Source organism: Setaria italica, chromosome VI (assembly GCF_000263155.2).
Source record: "Setaria italica strain Yugu1 chromosome VI, Setaria_italica_v2.0, whole genome shotgun sequence".
In the NCBI taxonomy this organism is placed as follows: Eukaryota; Viridiplantae; Streptophyta; class Magnoliopsida; order Poales; family Poaceae; genus Setaria; species Setaria italica.
The window spans coordinates 13,671,879-13,689,635 of NC_028455.1; the positions used below are offsets into that span (position 1 = coordinate 13,671,879).

At 44.8% G+C, this 17,757-nt stretch overlaps 1 protein-coding gene across 1 annotated transcript; it reads left to right on the forward strand.

Moving 5' to 3' along the window:
* Positions 1 to 15,530: 15,530 nt before the first annotated feature.
* Positions 15,531 to 17,355, forward strand: LOC101779528 (cinnamoyl-CoA reductase 1). Its single transcript, XM_012846985.2, has 4 exons — positions 15,531 to 15,883; positions 16,058 to 16,215; positions 16,358 to 16,546; positions 16,651 to 17,355. The coding sequence occupies exons 1-4, from the start codon at positions 15,739 to 15,741 to the stop codon at positions 17,185 to 17,187; spliced, it is 1,029 nt and encodes a 342-aa protein (XP_012702439.1). The 5' UTR covers positions 15,531 to 15,738; the 3' UTR covers positions 17,188 to 17,355.
* Positions 17,356 to 17,757: the final 402 nt, after the last annotated feature.

The window sequence follows — 17,757 nt, forward strand, 5'->3', positions numbered from 1 at the left end:
CTAGGACTGGCATTGAAGGTGTCACTAGTGATGCATCTGTTATTGAAAAGGCTCTTGCTGAGTCTGTACCCGAACCAACAACAATTGACTTAGCAAATGAAGATGAAGAAGATGACACGGACGACTACATCGATGATGGATACATTGCGCCTGTGAATTCTACTGTGGATGGAGCGGAAGATGTGTTTTTTGGTTAATTTTCATAATTTGTAGTTCTTTGCAATTAACGGTGAATCTGACAATATAAGAAACTAAAGATTTGGGATATGGCAACCTACCCGTTCCCCGCCGGCCGGCAACCTACCCGTTGATCAGAAGGCAGCGTCAGATCCCAAGTTCACCGGAAGGCGGTGCTTGATCTCGGTGCGGCGGAAGAGCGGCGGCTAGCACAGGAGCTCGAGGCGGAGTGATTTGGAGCCTTATGTGGGAAGAAGCAAGCGAGACGGGGGAACAGGGAAGAATTCGTAATGGGCTGGGCCACGTACGAAATTTATTGCGCCAGAGTTCATGGCCACAATTTTTAGTACCACCTCGCTCACAAAGAAGCTCCTTGCCATACTTAAAAAGGGAGGTGCACAAGCATCATCGAAATCCTTTTACTTACCATCTGATACGCCACCTGATTCGCTACCTGACTACTTGCTCTTGGTGGGCTCGGTTGGGCTCCCTCTGTGGTTGAGCCTTCTATTGGGCTCCCTATGAGGTTGAGCCTCATTGAGCCCCCTTCGGCAGTGGTTGTTTTTTATACCTTTCATTTTTTTACTACATACATTGTGCATTTTTTTAGATTAACGAACATTGTAGAACCTACCAAATTCCTAATAATTTTAGTTAAGACTTGTGAAACATATGATTACATGTGACTACGTATGATTACCTGCCACTGTCTCCGGGGTCTCTTCTTGTGTGTAGATGCGCATTTGGTTTTAAGCCGCTTGTGTAGATGTGCCGCTTCAGCAGTAAGTGAGTACTATGGAGTAGTAGATGTGTATGTGAAAATGTGCTGGGCGACTGATGTGACTTGATGTTGATTGCCACATTTACACTGTTGTGACTTGATGTTGATCGCCCACTCAAGTGAGTGTTGGATCCTTTGCACCGTGTTTTTAGGTTACTATGCTAATTGGTAACATTGGCAAAAACTCCAAGAACAAGATAAAACTACTAACTGGTAACAAGTTCGACAACTGAAACAAAAAACTAGTTCATTGCATTGACAACATTTACATATAAACTAGTTCATGTGCCCCTTCCGCTCCTCCGCCGCCGCCTCCTCCCGTTCTTTCCTTGCAGCCACGCGCCGGTGGCGTTCCACCTCCATCGCCACCCGTTGATCCTTCCTCCGGGCGGCGTGCTCCGCTTCTATGGCGGAGATCTCTAAAGTGCGCCTGAGGATGCAGTCCTCAGTCTCCTTTCATGTGATGGCGCCCAGGCGCCGGTCCTCCTCTTCTTGCCGTGCCATCTCCAAGGAGTTGAGGACGGCAACCTCCTCCAAACATGGCTGCTGCTGTGCCGTCGCCAAATCCTCCTCTTCCGAATCGCTCTCCTGATCTGGATCGTCCTCGATGTTGAACTTGAGGTCCGATGAGTCGGACGACGGTGGGGGAGGCGGCGGTGGCGTCAAGTGAGGTGGGGAGGAGGAGCATTCCGAATCATCGGATGACGGCGGGGGAGGCCGCGTCATCGGGGAGCAAGGAGCGGAGGAGGAAGGGTTGAGCATGGCCCAAGTAGTCTTCAAGCGGCGAGGCATGGTGGTGACGGCTTCTTGCGGGAGGGTGCAGAGGGCTTGTTGTGGGAGGGTGAAGAGGGATTGCGGGAGGGCTCTTATATATATGCGTGCATGCATGAGAGACATAGCATTAACGCAACCGCACGCCGGGAGACGAGATGCCTCTTGACTGGGGGAACGAAGGGACAGAGCAGATGAAGGACCAGTTAAAGGGCGGCTGTATGGCATGAAATGGCGCGAGGCAGGGAATGAACTGCTGTGTTAAATGGGGTGTGCATGGGGAACCTGCGTGCGCGACGTAATCATGGCATGGGCGCAGTACCGCAAAGTAGCTGGCACACGCGGCGCAATGGCATAGTGCCAACAACTCCTTGGAGCTACTGGCACGCTACAGTAGGCCGTGACAGGTTGAGCTGGACCCACAATGAGCTTTCTGGACTCACCGTTGTAACACCTCATGGTTTGACAGCCTAAAGATGGCAATAGAAAGTTAATGGTGATTTCTGGAGAAAAAGGAAAACAATTGACTCAAAGACAAATTCAAGCCAAATTTGACCAAAATTTGTAATTTGGAATTTTAAATTTGGAAAAATTTAGCAAAAATATGAAGTTGAGGCTTGAGGAAGTTTAGAACTCAAGGGAATGAAATGGGAAACTAAATCAAGTCCTAAACTCCAAAAGAAATGCAATTGAAAACGAAAAACAAATGAGTACTATTCACTGTCCGAAAATAGGAAATTCAGAAAAACTTAATGAGTATCCAACTTTGGAATTGATTTCTGCCTAATTCTCCAAGTAAGTGGACAAAGGTGTCTAAACAGTAGTGAAGTATGATCTTTGGACATGTTTAGTAGGATGTTGTTGGATAGAAAATCTGGAAGGATCAAATTTAAATTGAAACTCAAAGTCAGCACTTTGGCAGTTCGGACTAGCTACTGAACTGGATTTTTCTTAAGTAAGAAAACAGCAATAAGTGACCATGTTTGAAGCAAGATTCAGAAAAATAGAGTGCACAAGGTATATGAGTTTATGGGCAAAATGGAATCCTTATTAGTTATAGAGCACGGATGGTTGATGGTTGAGCTATATGGAATAAGTTTGAGCCACTGAAATTGAGTCAAAAGAAGGGCAAATGGCCCTGTACAGTGACTGTCGAACTGAATCAAGGGATTTAGAACATTTCAGCTTGCCCGAGATAGAACCTCAAAAATTTTGACTTTGGGATGTTTTATCTCGGGTGAAAGCCAATATATCAATTGAAGGGTTTGAGTTTATCTCCATGTTTGCCTAAAGGACTTTGGGACCGTAGGATTCAAAATCGACCGTGTTGAAGGTCTGAAGTTTTGGAGTAAAAGAAAGGGGGAGAAAAGAAGCGAGCAGAACAGAGACGTGTCATCGCCGGCAACATCGCCCGTCATCCAACTCGGTGCATAGGGCCACCTCCTCACCCACGCAAGTCTACAGCTAGGCCACGGTGGCACTCATGCAAACGATGAAGATTTTGTATATTTACTCCTCCCGCCGCCGCTTTCATCTGTTTACCGCGCTACCATTTTTATCGCCGCAAGCAGAGCTCCTGCCGCCGGCCGATTTCCACCGTTTCACCGCCTCCAGCCTCGATTCCTTTCACCCACATCCCCACCAACACCTTCCTAACAACCGTGCCTACTCGTTGTCCAACTTCCCTACCGTCGAGCTCTTAGCTGCCGCCGTTTTCGTCCGCCGCCGCCAAGCTCCTTGCTCATGGTGAGCTCCTCCTTGTCACCTATCTCTCTTCATGTGTTCAGTTCTAGGTAGGTCCGTAGGTCACTAGGGAGCTTTAGGAGTAGTCAAAGGGCCATGTGATGCTGTTGCCATGCTTAGCCACGGCCGGCCGCCGGTCAAGCCGCCCGCCATCGTGGAGAGGCTAGCTCCGGCCGTCTCCCGGGGAGCCGCCGCCACTGCCCACGGGTGCGCTGTGACTTGGTGATGCCTCCCCAGCCCGGCCCCATCGCCGGTGGGGCGTTGGCCGTCGAGCCGAGCCGCCCCCTGCCGCGCCCTGTTTTGGCGCGGGGAAGAAGATGGAGCTGGCGCCGGGGGCCCGCGTGTCAGAAGAAGAGGGGGAAAGAGTAGGAGGGCCGGCGGGTGGTTTAGGGAGAAAGAAGTGGGCTGGTTCAGCAGGCCCAGGTGTCGGGGCAGAGGAGAGGAAAGAAAGTGGGCCGGTGGGCTCGCAGGAAGAATAGGAAAAGGAGGGGGAGTAGAATTGGTCCGGTGGGCTGGCGGGTAAGAATGAGAGGGGGAGTAGGTGGACTAGTGCTGCGGGCCCAGCGCGAGTGAGAGAGGGTAGAGAGGAGGCGAGTGAGAAAAGTTTGGACCGGGGTTTAGGGATAAATCTAGATTTTTCTTTTATTAGATAAATAGATTAAATTCAATTGCACCATTAAAATCACAAGAATTTCTAGGAGTGTCCAAAATTAGTAAAACCAATTTTGCTAGGATTGTTTTATTTTCCTTTATGCATTAAAATTCTTATACCTTAGGAAAAATCATAAAATTTTGGTATTTGTTTAATGCCTTTTCATTAAGGTATTTAAATAAATACTTAACCTTTATTAAATGCATAAAATATTGAATAATGTTTTCATATTCACAAATTATTATTAACCCATAGGAGTTAGGTTTTGAGATTATAAAATATTTATAATGTTTGCTAAAAATAAAAGAAAAGGCCTAAGGTAGGATTAGTAAAGAAAATAAAAATGGTGGGTTAATCTTTTGGGGTAATTGTGTGTTGGCTTGCAACTTTATCATCATGGAAAGTTGTATAGTCTTGTATTCAAAAAGTTGCATCACTAACCCCTGCATGTACTAAATCGTAGACACCGAAGCACCAGAAGGGGAATTCTTGGAATTATCTGAAGGACCTTCAGAATTTGAGGAGATCATTGAATTGATCCCTTGTGAAGCCAGTCCATCGGACAACGCTAACATTTTTACAAATCAAGGCAAGCCCCGGTGCATCTATACCTATCTATTTGAAAGTTATTATTTCATGTGTCCAATTATTGGTTATTTTCCTTATGAATGCATTAAGTCTAGGAGTTGATTGAAACCTATTCTTGTGCATGAACCTACCTTATTTTAAGGACATCTTTGCCACTTGTTCAATAATTAGTAATTGACCCATGTTTAGCAATGCTTAAGTACTTCAAGTAATTTAATTACTTAGCTCTAAGGTGAATTGTTGGGTCATACATATTAATTAAGGAAAGCTAGCTTGGAAATTTGAATAGTCGACTGGAGCTAGAGATGTTAGTCCTGTCTGCTAAGTTAATTTGGTTAAGGCCCGATCATTGTCTTAACCTTTGATCAAGTGAATACCACTTGGTTGCTTACTGGGTATGGGACCAGTAAAGCCCGGTAGGTTAGTTGACTCTCTGATCGGGAATATTTCGTACCCGTGCTTGACGTGCTGGAGAATGGCAGGGGCGTAGCCTGAAACTCACATGGAGATCGGGCCAGACGTGGGGTCCCATGTGGGGGTACGTCCCTAGGTTCAGGTAGTCTTATTCCCAATCTTTGGGTACACTAATCGAAAGGTCGTTATGTACAACCTGGACAGTTGTACGTAGCTGGTGGTCAGGGTGCTCTCCTGCAGGATGTAAATTGATCCGGATCGCCGCAATTCTCGGTTATGAATGCACTTGATCACCGTTAAGCATCGTAGAGTAATCTAGTGAATGCAATGTTTTTCCAAAATTAATATGTTGTATGACTAAATTCCTCTTGATTGCAAAAATATTTCTTTTTCACCATCTAGACTGGTTAGGTAACAACTCAATTTGAATTAAAAGACAAAGTTAAGGTTTCACTTTTAGTAAGCTCTTTTAGCAAAATGTGAGTCAGCCAGCACACTGAACAGCTATCATTCAGTTCCAAAAAATTTTATATTGGTTAGTCGGGTTAGTCTTGCTGAGTACCCCGTACTCAGGGGAATCCTTCGTTGATATTTCAGAGCCGCAGCAGGAGTCCGCCGAGGAAGAAGCCCCGAAGAACTAGGGTATTGTTAGGAGTCTCGTAGTACCCTAGAAATAAATCTTTCACCTGGACTGGTTTATATTTTAAAACTCTTAGAACCGCTCTAACCTGCACTATTAAGTTTGTTTCAAACTATGGTCTGTAATAATTCGTACCCCGGTATATATGTAAACATGTAATGTTTTTTGATGCCTTCCCATCAAGGAAGCGATCCTGGTGTGTGGCTATGAGACACGTCATGGATCTTTCGAGGAGTCCTAGGGACACTCCATGCTTCGCTAGCCGTGCCGTTCCTCACTCATTTACTCACCGTGTGTCGCAGGCCGAGCCTGCCCGCTCGCCCCGTTCCTCGCAGGCGCTTCCTCCCAGGCTCCGTTCACCGCCCGCTCACCAGCCGTTCCTCGCAGGCACTATTCGCCGCCCGCAGGGCAGCCAATCCTCGTAGGTACCAAAGGAAATGCACGGGGATGTGTGACTTTAATAAGGTAGCAACGAAACGCACCAGGGTGAAATGCACGCGAGCGAGCAACGAAACGAATGGACAGCGCCATGCAAATGCTGGAACGCCAAGCAATAGCGTGGAGCACGGCAAAAAAAAGGATGGGTGTAGAATTTAACATGATTGTGATAGCCCTCTCTCTCTTTCAAGAAGGATGGGACGCGTGATTACTCAAGCCTGCGTGCCACTCTCGCCGCCGCTGTGGTGCATGCGCGGCGAGGACACCGCGACAGTCTACACATCAAGCCCAGCCCACCACTCAATTGTGTTGATGTCGTGAGACAAGACAGGCTGAGTGGATGTCACCTCTTGTAATTCGTAGCACTTCAAGCTTTCGTCAGGAGACAAGACAAAGGTTGCGCGCCTGCGACGACTAGGAGGAGCTGCACGATGGCCTTGCGGCCCGTGCAACCTCTGAAGCTAGTCGGTACGGTGGTGTGAACTATGAACCTCCCTTGTTCTTGATGGTTAATGTGATGGCGAGGCAATGAAAATCTAGGCTAATCCCAATGGAGAGTTTCATTTTGATGTTTCCAAGATAGCCACATAAGCAACATGAAAATGAAATTGTGTTTGAAACTACCTCTACAATGCAAAATTTCATGGTGTATTTTCATATGCATTAGTACATGCAAGATACAAACTGTGTTGGTAACTGTGCATACATGGTTTCATCTAGATGAAAATTTCATGGTGTAGTTTCATATGCATTAGTCTATCCCTTGTTCTCGACCTTAAGTGCTTATGCTTTTTTTTCTACTAGAAGATAATTCCATCTTGGAGAGTCAAGTATCTCAAGTTTGACTAAATTGTAAGTCATTCCAAGAATCTTGGAGAGTCAAGTATCTCAACTTTGACCAAATTATAAGTCATTCCAAGAAACTTGGAGTTTCAAAGTACCTAATTGTAAGTCATTCCAAGAATATTGGAGAGTCAAGTATCTCAACTTTATGGTGTCAACTTAGTTTCATTAGATTGTTCATCTCTATTCCACGCTAATCGATATACTTTCCAATGCAATCCTAATGCTTTATTGGCTTCACAGGCATTGGCTTCACCGGTGAAGCCGTTTTATTTGGATGAGCCATGCCAAAGGGGAGCTTATTGTGTGCCACGTGAATATATACATGTACAGATGAAGCAATGTGCATAGTGATTTCAATATTGAACACATTGCTCAAATGTTCCAATTAAACACGCATGAAACATAACGTGTTGATATATACCAAAACACCTCCTCCTCCTCCCTAGCCAAATTTTTCCCACTTGCCCTACCCAAATTGCCCTCCTAGCCCCGCCGAAATAACCCTTCCATATATTTTTACCAATCCCCATCTACTAAAATTCCAGCGCCATTAATCACGTTTCCTTGACGTTCGTGGGGGAGAGGGGGTGACGCGACCCGACGACTCTCGGTTCCTTGTCAAGATGGCGACTGAAGACAACGACAAGAGGCCGAGTCCGCCCCACACCGCTGGCGACTGGATTCGACGGCAGGAGGCCGACTCCGCCCCACACCACCGGCGACCAAGAGATGGCGACTGAAGACGATGGTCCTGATGAGTTTTTGTTTGAACCTCCCCGAACCAGGTATGTTTCCTCAGGCTATTGCAAATCCAATCAAAAATTCGCATAGGGTTATAGTCCTATGTGATATTGGATGATCTGGATACATGCCTAGGGTTATATTCCTATCTCAAATTGGAAGATCTCGATACATGCCTACTTTCTAGTGCTAGGGTTATACATAGTCCTCTATTGAATTTATAGATTAATATTCCTGTGTAAGAGTAAGGATATTACCTTGGTCAGTGAATGATTGCATATGAGTTTGATTGCAGACTCACTGGTGAGAGGTGGCGTGTAATTATCAATTGCGTCGGGGCACCTTCGGGTCAGGAAACTGCCCAGTTCACTTGTGATAGGGCTAATATCACATTTTTTAACTTGGTTTGTTTGAAGTCAAAGCTCGGCTACTATGGACGTGCCTTCTTGTACTATAAGGAGCGATGTGGCAGGAACACAGCAGCCCTCGTCCCTCTTGATTATGACCACCAAATCCCAGCCATGTTACAAAGAAATTCAAAAGATAGGAAAATCAGGATCCTCCTAACAAGGGATCAACAGACTAACTTGCAGGTAACCATAACTCCCTTGAAGCGATGAAGGGAAACAACTACAGAAGGATGACGGACAGGAGAACAACTAGATGCTTACAAGATATGGCTTCAAAACCTGCAGCAGAATGAACCAGACACAGGTTGGTACAATTCCTCCAGTCACAATTTATATAAGCTATGTGTTGTATTATCCATTGCACTTACATATTCGTTACGTGCAAAATTTAAAGATGATTACAGGGATGAAACCATGAGACATATAAAGAATGGTTCAGGCGTAAAGAGTATCTTCAAGACATTAGTAATTTCTATTCATTCATTCAGCAATCAAAGTTAATATTACTTGTGAACAAAAAATGTATAGACTGATGTGGATCCATTGTATGATATGCTATATCTTATTTAGATCAAGATGACAATGATGAAGTTGAAAACCTTCCTGATGACGAAGGTCTTGCAACCATGCATTCACCACCATTAGATAGGCCAACTCATGCTCGACGTGACAAAAAAGTGATAAAAGGAGGATGTGGTGCCCTTAAGGGTTTATTAGCAGCCATAAAGAGGATAAGGAGCGGCTCACAGAAACTTAAAATCAAATTTTCCACAAAGCTGGGAGGTCCCTAGGCCCTAACGCTCGGTCATTTGTGGATGAAATTGTAATGTTTACAAGGAAAAGGGCTCCACTTATTGGAGTCAAAAAATGGAAAGACATACATGAAAATGTGAAAAATTCTATAGCATCCGACATACTGGTACGTACGATGTTTAATTCTATTGCATGATTGCTATAATAATCCTCAAATAGCCAAATACTTCTCCGTCTGAATGTGTTCTCACATAAACAGAATAGGTGGGAGCTTGTAGACGTTGATGATGAAAAGGAAAAGATTTGGGCATTGCGATGGCGCGATACAAAGAATGGAGATCATCACTCAGTGCCACGTACAAGGCGTACGACAGTTACGCAGCAAGAATGAAACACAAGCCAGAAGACCTTGACATTGCAGAATGGCACTACCTTGTATTTTGGATCTCCAAATTTCAAGGTCTCATAGCATTTCCTTTTCGTCATTCCATATATCCCATGTATTTATTACTAGTTCGATCAATGCACTACTGATGTACTTTTTTACTTACACCCTGTACAGAAAGCTAGCAACCAGAACTCCAAGAACCGTAAAGAAGCAAAGACGAACCATGTCATGGGGTCCAGATCATTTTCCAACATGAGCCATGAGTAGGTAATGCTTAGACTTGCTATATGGTCTTTTTGCATACATGTCAAGCTAATGTGTTTCATTCATGCCATCTTTAGAGAGACCCGGATACGGGAGAAGAACCAAGTGATTTAAATCTTTGGTTGAGTACTCATATGAAGAATGGGCAATGGTCAGATGAAGCATCTAAGGCTGTGTATGTAAGTAATCTACATAGTTCACTGTTAACAACATTATTCTTATTATTTTTAATGTCCAATACTGACACCAATGCTGCTGTTTAAATTAGGAGAATGCATGCCTAACGCTTTCCGAGAGAGAACGCAATGATGATATAAATCCCATCTCCACTGCAGAGGAAAACAATGTTGTCCAAATATGCTACAAGCAAAGGACAGGATGCAAAACCCACAGAACCCATGGTCATGGTTACTTGTCTAAAACTCCATCACGCAGTGAATTGCTGAAAGCTCAAATCCAAGAGCAAGCCCGTGCTACAGAAGCGGCCAACCAGAAAAATAATGCGCTCCAACAAAAGGTTGACAAGTTAGAAGAACAACTTGCAAATGAAAAGGCTGAAAGGGAAAGGATATTGAAAGAAAAATTGCTACAGATTCAAGAAGAGGAAAATAACAAAAGGCAAGCACTAGGGAAGGTATCATGAAAGAGATGCTATCAAAGTTTGCTGAACAGAGAGAAACCCCATTACTACAGGTAAAGGCAATTTGGATATTTGTTACACAAATTAGCATATTGGAATGTGTTTTGTCCCTAAATTACTTCCACCTGTTTTTCCAATGCAGACTGACCCAAGGAGCATCATCCCAAGTGATGCTACGCCAACAGTTGAGAAAAATGCTAGCAAACATAGAACTAGTACAGTGTCTCGAGGTCTTTTTCAAAATAGCAAAAGCAACAATGTTGCAGGAGCATATATTAGTACACGGCAACTACTGAATGCTACTACAAAACGTGTGCGCACAAGAAGCCAACAGGTATGCAGAAGTAAACCTGATTTATAATCTATGTTTAAGTGCATCAGTAAACTTAGAGCAGTCTCCTGTGTGCGAATAAATGCTCTGTGCCAGACCACGTGTCCACAAGCACAAGACAAATTACCACGATCATGTTTGTTTAGTACATACTACTGCACTATGAAACCCTTTTGCTGATGCACTGCATTCTTTTTTTTGGATAGGAACATTCTTCTTCAATGGATCGCATGGGCTCAGAGTCATGACATGGTTGACTCAAGGAAAATCAATGTATTGCATGATTCCTGTAGCCTACATTACAAGGATTTAGTATTGTTGATATACCAACACTAGTTATGAACTATTTTCGATTTGGAATATGTATTTGGCACTTTGACTTTATGAATGTTGAGATGGCTTGGTTTTATATTCATGATGATGCAATTCATATTTTGGTGAAACCATTTCGTTGCACAAACGATTCGATATACAAATATATAAAATGCAATCCGTTGCAAAAAACATCTTCCAGCTATGAAAAGAAATACATCCACCTGTTGCAAAAACAAATAATTGCAGCAATCCCAGTTCGTTGCAACATCTTTTATTGCATCTATATACTTTCAATTGCACAACAACTTATTGCCATGGAAGATAAAAGTTGCAATAATACATAATAACCTTCACCGCTAATTCGTTGCAACATATCATCTTGCTTCTAAATATTGTCCATTGCAAAATGAATTATTGCCACCACATATGTTTCTATTGGCAATATAGTTTATTTCGATGAAACCAATTGTGTTGCCATATGATCTATCACAACGTAATATTTTCCGTTACAAACCGAATTATCGCCACCAAACATGTTTCCGTGGCAATAAAAGTTATTGCCACGAAAGCAGTTGTGTTGCCATAGAAACAGTCCCCACGTAATAATTTCCGTTGCAAAACTAATTATTGCCACCAAAAATGGTTCCGTTGCAATATAGTTTATTTCCACGACAGAAATTTAGTTGCCATAGGATATGTCACAACGTCAAATTTTCGTGGCAATATATTCTACTACCACCATGTAAATCGTTGCGAAATACCATATTACCATAGAGTTTGTACGTTGCAACTACGTACTATAGCAATGACTGCTTGCGTTGCAATACATGCTAATGCAACGAAATCCTCCGTTGCCATACTCTGTAATGCAACGAAAATGTGTGTGGCAATTACCATAAGTTGCAACGGCCCACAAAAAACGTTGCAAAGAGCTATGGCAACGCCAGTACTTGCCACGCCTGCCAACCAACCAGTTGCCATTGTAATTGCTAGATATTGCATCGATTTTGGGCATATTGCAACATTTTTCCGCCGTTGCATTAGACAAAAATCTAGTAGTGTGCCCACACAAGTTGCTTTCTGGAGAAGCTCTGGAGGAGAAAAGCTAACTGTTTGGCAGCGTGGCTTTTTCCAGGGTGCTGATATGTGGGTCCCACCTGCCATAAGCTTATTGGAGTAGGAAAGCAGCTCCGGGCAGCTGGATCTTGGAGTAGAGGCCAAGCTCTAGCGGAGAGAGCTTGTTGGCCCAACAGAGGGAGCTGCTCAGCGGGCGGAGGAGCTCGGGGTGGCGGAGTAGCTCGAGGTGGGTGGAGGAGCTTCGGGGAAGCGCAGAAGTTGGGCCGCTGGAGGAGCTTGGGGTCGGCGCAGGAGTTCGGAACCGGCGGAGGGAGCTTGGGATGGCGGAGGAGCTCGGTGGCAGTGGGAGGAGCTCAGGGCGGAGGAGGAGCTCAGGCGGCGGGAGGACCTTGGGGCCACGGAGGTGCTCAGGGAGAACGAAGGAGCTTGGGGTGGCGGAGGGAGCCGCAGGCGGCAAGCTCGGGCGGCGGAGGGATTGGAGGCCACACAAGGAGGGAGACATGGCCGGCGGGCGGGGAAGGCATGTCCGGTGGTGGGGGAGGGAGGAGTAGGCGCGGGAGCGTGGATGGAGGAAGGCGTAGAAAAAAGACACGAGAAGCTGCTGGCCCCTTACTCGAGATTTTTGCCCCATTTGCGGGAAGCACTTCCTCGTGAAGCTATCCAGAAGTTTTGCGTTTGGCTGCTTGGTGGCTTTATTTTGATGAAAAGCTGATATAGAAGCAGTTCCAAACAAGGTCATAGTTTGGCTGGGCTCATTTTCCTGTGCAAATGAAAATTCCTGCTGATGTTTTAGTTTGAAAAATCAATTCGCTCTCCCTTATTGAAGCATGCATAAATGAATAGACAAGAAACTAGATATCCCGTCAACTTTTCTACTTGATGACGTTTTTCTCACTAAGTTCTTTCCCCATCTAATGCTCATTCACTTGGATACGCGCGCGTGTGTGCAATTGAGAGGCATCAATCTTTATGCTGATTGATCTACAACTACAGCTTACAATCAGGTGTGAAACCGGCCGGGCGTTGGTTTCTTATTTGTCCACATGGTTTCCCTCTATGTGCAATGCATATATGATGCGTCCTGTTCGAAAAAAATAGCTGAGCAGGAGAGAGAAGACGCGTAACGAACACACGATATATATACCATATACGTAAGCATCTAGGGCGGTTGAGATTATTGTTTTGCAATGCACAGCAACATGAAGGTTTTATTTATTCTATAGTCAACGGGATGCAATAGAGGATTAAATGTAGGAGAAGTCATGCGAGTTAATAAATGAGACCTCAAGCCTTGCCATTTGGACATGTGCAACATTCCATCATTCAGTTTAGTCCTCTATGGTTAGGCAATGCCATTTTTTTTCAAAAAAGAAAAGATAACGCGATTCGGGTCAGGTTTAGTTCTCTATGATTGTGTAGCTTGCTGTCTTGCTCACCCGTTTAGACCAAAATACTTCATTCTCATCGACAATACAGTACAACAGAAACACGGAGTCATGCTAGTCATGTCATAATAAATCGAAGGGCTATTTAGACCAAAGACCAGATTTGTCCTTATATTGAAAAAGCAAAAGTGTTCACGCTAGGGATACCTAAATCAGCATTCTTGGATAGGCATGTGGTTACCGAATAGAAATGGTTTATTCGGCAATTTGGAAAGCTCGGAATTGAGCCTGTTTCGATATGAAACTGATTAAAGGTCCATGCGAAATTCTTTGCCATGGCTTGATCAAAGAAGCTGTGATTCGATCGAGGGCGCCCAGATTCTGCTGAGAGTACCCGGACTGATCAAGGGCACATCCCAACCTTCAAACTTGTTGCAACTCCACGCTGGACCATCAGCTGAGATATGATCAACAAAGCTGATATCACGTTGGTCATGAATGTAATGCTAGGATGTTTGAATTATGATAATATTAGCGGAGTTATACCAAATTTAGGTCATCATATGTATAGTATTGCAATAAACAAATAGTTTAATGACGTCTATCCAATCTTATATTAGCAGTAGTAGTCAGTTGAATACATGCCATTCGGCTCGTAGTCAAGTTATAAGAAATCGAAGGGTCTAAGATACCCGTGTTCAAAAATAAGACAAGCTTATTCAATTTTGTATCACTGCAATACATGCATATACATTATTTCTACAGTTTTGTTTTTTTCCCCGAAATACAGTAAATATATAAACGCTCACATACGTACTCATCCCTATCAATACATCAATACACACATATCTGACCCCATATGAACATATGAACGTATTTGAAAGACTGAACCAACAATTATATAATTGATGATGTCACGGTAGGTGCCTCTTTATCCAAAGAAACTTCACCAAAAAAATAAATTGGCCAAATATGAGAACACTCCTGCTGAATCGAAGGCTCAAATCTAGATCCGACTGTACCACAAGAAACTATTAGAACAATCATTCAAGTGTGAAAGCATGCAACCTTCTATACAAAAGTCATGTTGGGAATATTCTCTTCACCACATGTTACATGTAGCACAGCAGCATATATCGTAGAAGGCTGACCAAGTGCAGGGATGATGGTGCATCTCTATCAGCATTACTTCAACATTGTTGAATGGCTCCTGGCTACTCCCAAAGAATCGTCATTGATGGGCTGTCTATTCACACTATTATTTCATTTTTAATCCATCTGGCTCTACTTATAGTGTGCAATTCGTGACAGAAGCTTATGTTACACATGATACATGTGACTGCAATATGTTATTGCTGATGCACAATTGTATTTTATTTTATTCTCATAGGTGTATAGTAATTAATGTTGAATGAGAATAAAATTTGCGCATGCATATTGCTCGAGATGACATAGAAGGAGCTGACATATAGGAGTAGCAATATAGATAGTGTTTGGTTCGTGCTAAGGTAATGTAAACGCAAAGGGAATCAGATTACAGTGTATTTGGAGGTGGAATGGGTGATTGCCCTCTTTATTTGGTTGCACTCTGGTAACGTAATTAGATTACTGTGTGGGTACTATATCTGATTACGGTGGGGGAGGAGGGGTAACAAGCTTGTATAGATATTATTTAGGTAAGGGATTCGATTACAGTGTCAATTGATTACAAACCACCGTAACCAAACATATGTAATGGGATTCGTTACCTTCAGTAATCAGATTACGTTACATTTGAGCCAACCAAACACTACCATACTGGCAGCTTTAGATGTGTTCGTTAGTCAGTTACCCATCGTACGTCCAGGATAACGAACCTAGCTGCCTTTTCCACCTCACCCGGCCTGGCCGGCCTCCACATGATACAAAATGGTAATACGTGTTCATATTAAGTTACCAACTGATCTGTGAAAAGAAATTCTAACTCAATTACTACGCACTATCTTATTACCTCCGATGGGATGCTGAACTACATTGCGTACACACACAAAGAAGTTTCCTGTTTGGATATGCATGCGGAGTCACCAACGTGCCGGTCAAAGTCAAGAGAAACTAAAACTGAAGAGCCATCAAGCACGTTAAATTGAGTAAGATTCTCCCATGCATGAACAACATAGCCATGAAGAACTCAGCAGCCATCATCTCCAGCACGAAAAAAAAAACCCCATCATCTCCACCCCTATATAATAAGCATCCCCAACCCCGGCGTTTCCTTCATCATTCGGTACACACCAAATCGTACGCATTTCCATCAATACCCATTGCCCATTGCAAATTAGCTACGTACTCTCACCCACAAAACGACCCAACAACCAGCTATAGCTTCTTGCAAAGTGCTCGACCACATGGGTTTTGACAACAGAGCCGACTTGGCCTCCGGCCATGGCCACACCGTCTGCGTCACCGGAGCCAGCGGTTTCATCGCATCCTGGCTTGTGAAGCTCCTCCTTGAGAAAGGCTACACCGTGCGCGGCACTGTCAGGAACCCAGGTCTATGCTCAAACAACTTGAGCAACATAGACATGACATTGCCATTTTTGCTCATTTAATTTATACTACTTTGGCCCTGTCACGTTCTGCCAAACAAGCAAATGCCCACACATCAGCATATATGTCATAACCAAATTAATGATCTCATTGGTGGATCGTTATCGTTTGGTTCAGATGATGCCGCAAAGAACGCGCACCTGAAATCGTTGGATGGAGCGGCGGAGCGGCTAACGCTGTTGCGTGCAGACCTGCTGGACAAGGAGAGCCTCACCGCCGCGTTCCGAGGCTGCGAGGGCATCTTCCACACCGCCTCCCCCGTCACCGACGACCCGGTAATTAACTGTCTGCTCCATCCCAACTAGTACATCATTACCCCGAAAGTCTTTAGTCCAAACTACATATCGAGTGTGGTAGAAAATTAAAGACACTAGAGCATATGTTATTATGTAACTGATGGTCAACATTGAAATGCAGGAGAAAATGATCGAGCCGGCAGTGAACGGGACGCAGAACGTGATCAATGCCGCCGCGGACGTCGGCAGCGTCCGGCGTGTGGTGTTCACCTCGTCGATCGGCGCAGCGTACATGGATCCTCGCCACGGTCCCGACGCAGAGGTAGACGAGACGTGCTGGAGCGACCTCGACTACTGCAAGAACACCAAGGTTCATAATCAGCTCTCTCCCTGTCACTTACATTGCCGCCGTGCTACATATATTGTCTAACTGACAAGTAGAGATTGGAGCTAACATCTTCACATGTTTTACAGAACTGGTACTGCTACGCGAAGACGGTGGCGGAGCAGGCGGCATGGGAGCTCGCCAAGCAGCAGCGGGTGGACCTCGTTGTCGTGAACCCGTCGCTGGTGCTCGGCCCGCTGCTGCAGCAGTCGATCAACGCCAGCACGTGGCACGTCCTCAAGTACCTTGACGGCTCGGTGCAGACGTACGCCGACGCGGCGCAGGCGTACGTGCACGTTCGCGACGTCGCCGACGCGCACGCCCGCGTGTACGAAGAGCCCGGCGCGAGCGGACGGTACCTTTGCGCCGGGCGCACGCTGCACCGCGGCGAGGTGTGCCGCATCCTTGCCAAGATGTTTCCAGAATACCCAGTGCCTAACGAGTGCAAGGGCGGCGCGGGCGAGACCAACAAAGGGTGCCGGTTCAGCAGCCGGCGGCTGAACGAGCTCGGCGTCGGGGTGACGCCGGCGAGCCTCTGCCTGTACGATACGGTCAGCAGCCTCCAGGACAAGGGCCTCCTTCCACGTCGCACCGCCGCTGTAGTTGATCCTTCTGTCATCCCGTGAAGTACTTTTGCTATCTGCACGGCAAAGCCAACCACCTACGTGCGCATATAGAAGTTGTACATTCTGTATTTCTTTTTTCCTTTTTCACTTCTTCTCATTTATAGACATGTTTTCAGACCAAAATGTACTCCACGAAATAAAATAAGGCTGGATACATGCTTGTGCTTTCTCTCAAAAAATCCCGTTGTTGCTTGTCAGATAGAGTACTCCAGTGAGAGTTCGTTTTCACTTATACTCCAACGCTCTTTCTCGTGTTCTTTTGGCTGCAATTATTTTATTTTAATCGTACTTGCCAGAATTCAAACTCGAGATCTTCGCCCTGAGTTGCATGTACCAACCAGTTCAACCCAAAAGCTAAAACTGATAAGGAAATGTGGGCAATACACTTATAGTCCAACAAGGCACATTATCGGTATAAGAGCATCTCCACCAGTCTCCTTTTCCCCAATCCAACTACCGAGTCCTTGTAAAAAAACTAGTACTCCATCAGGTCCCCTTTACCTTTCCCTTTTCTTAGTAATTATTAGGACAAACTAATAATTCACCCCAACTCTTCCAAAATAAAGGTGG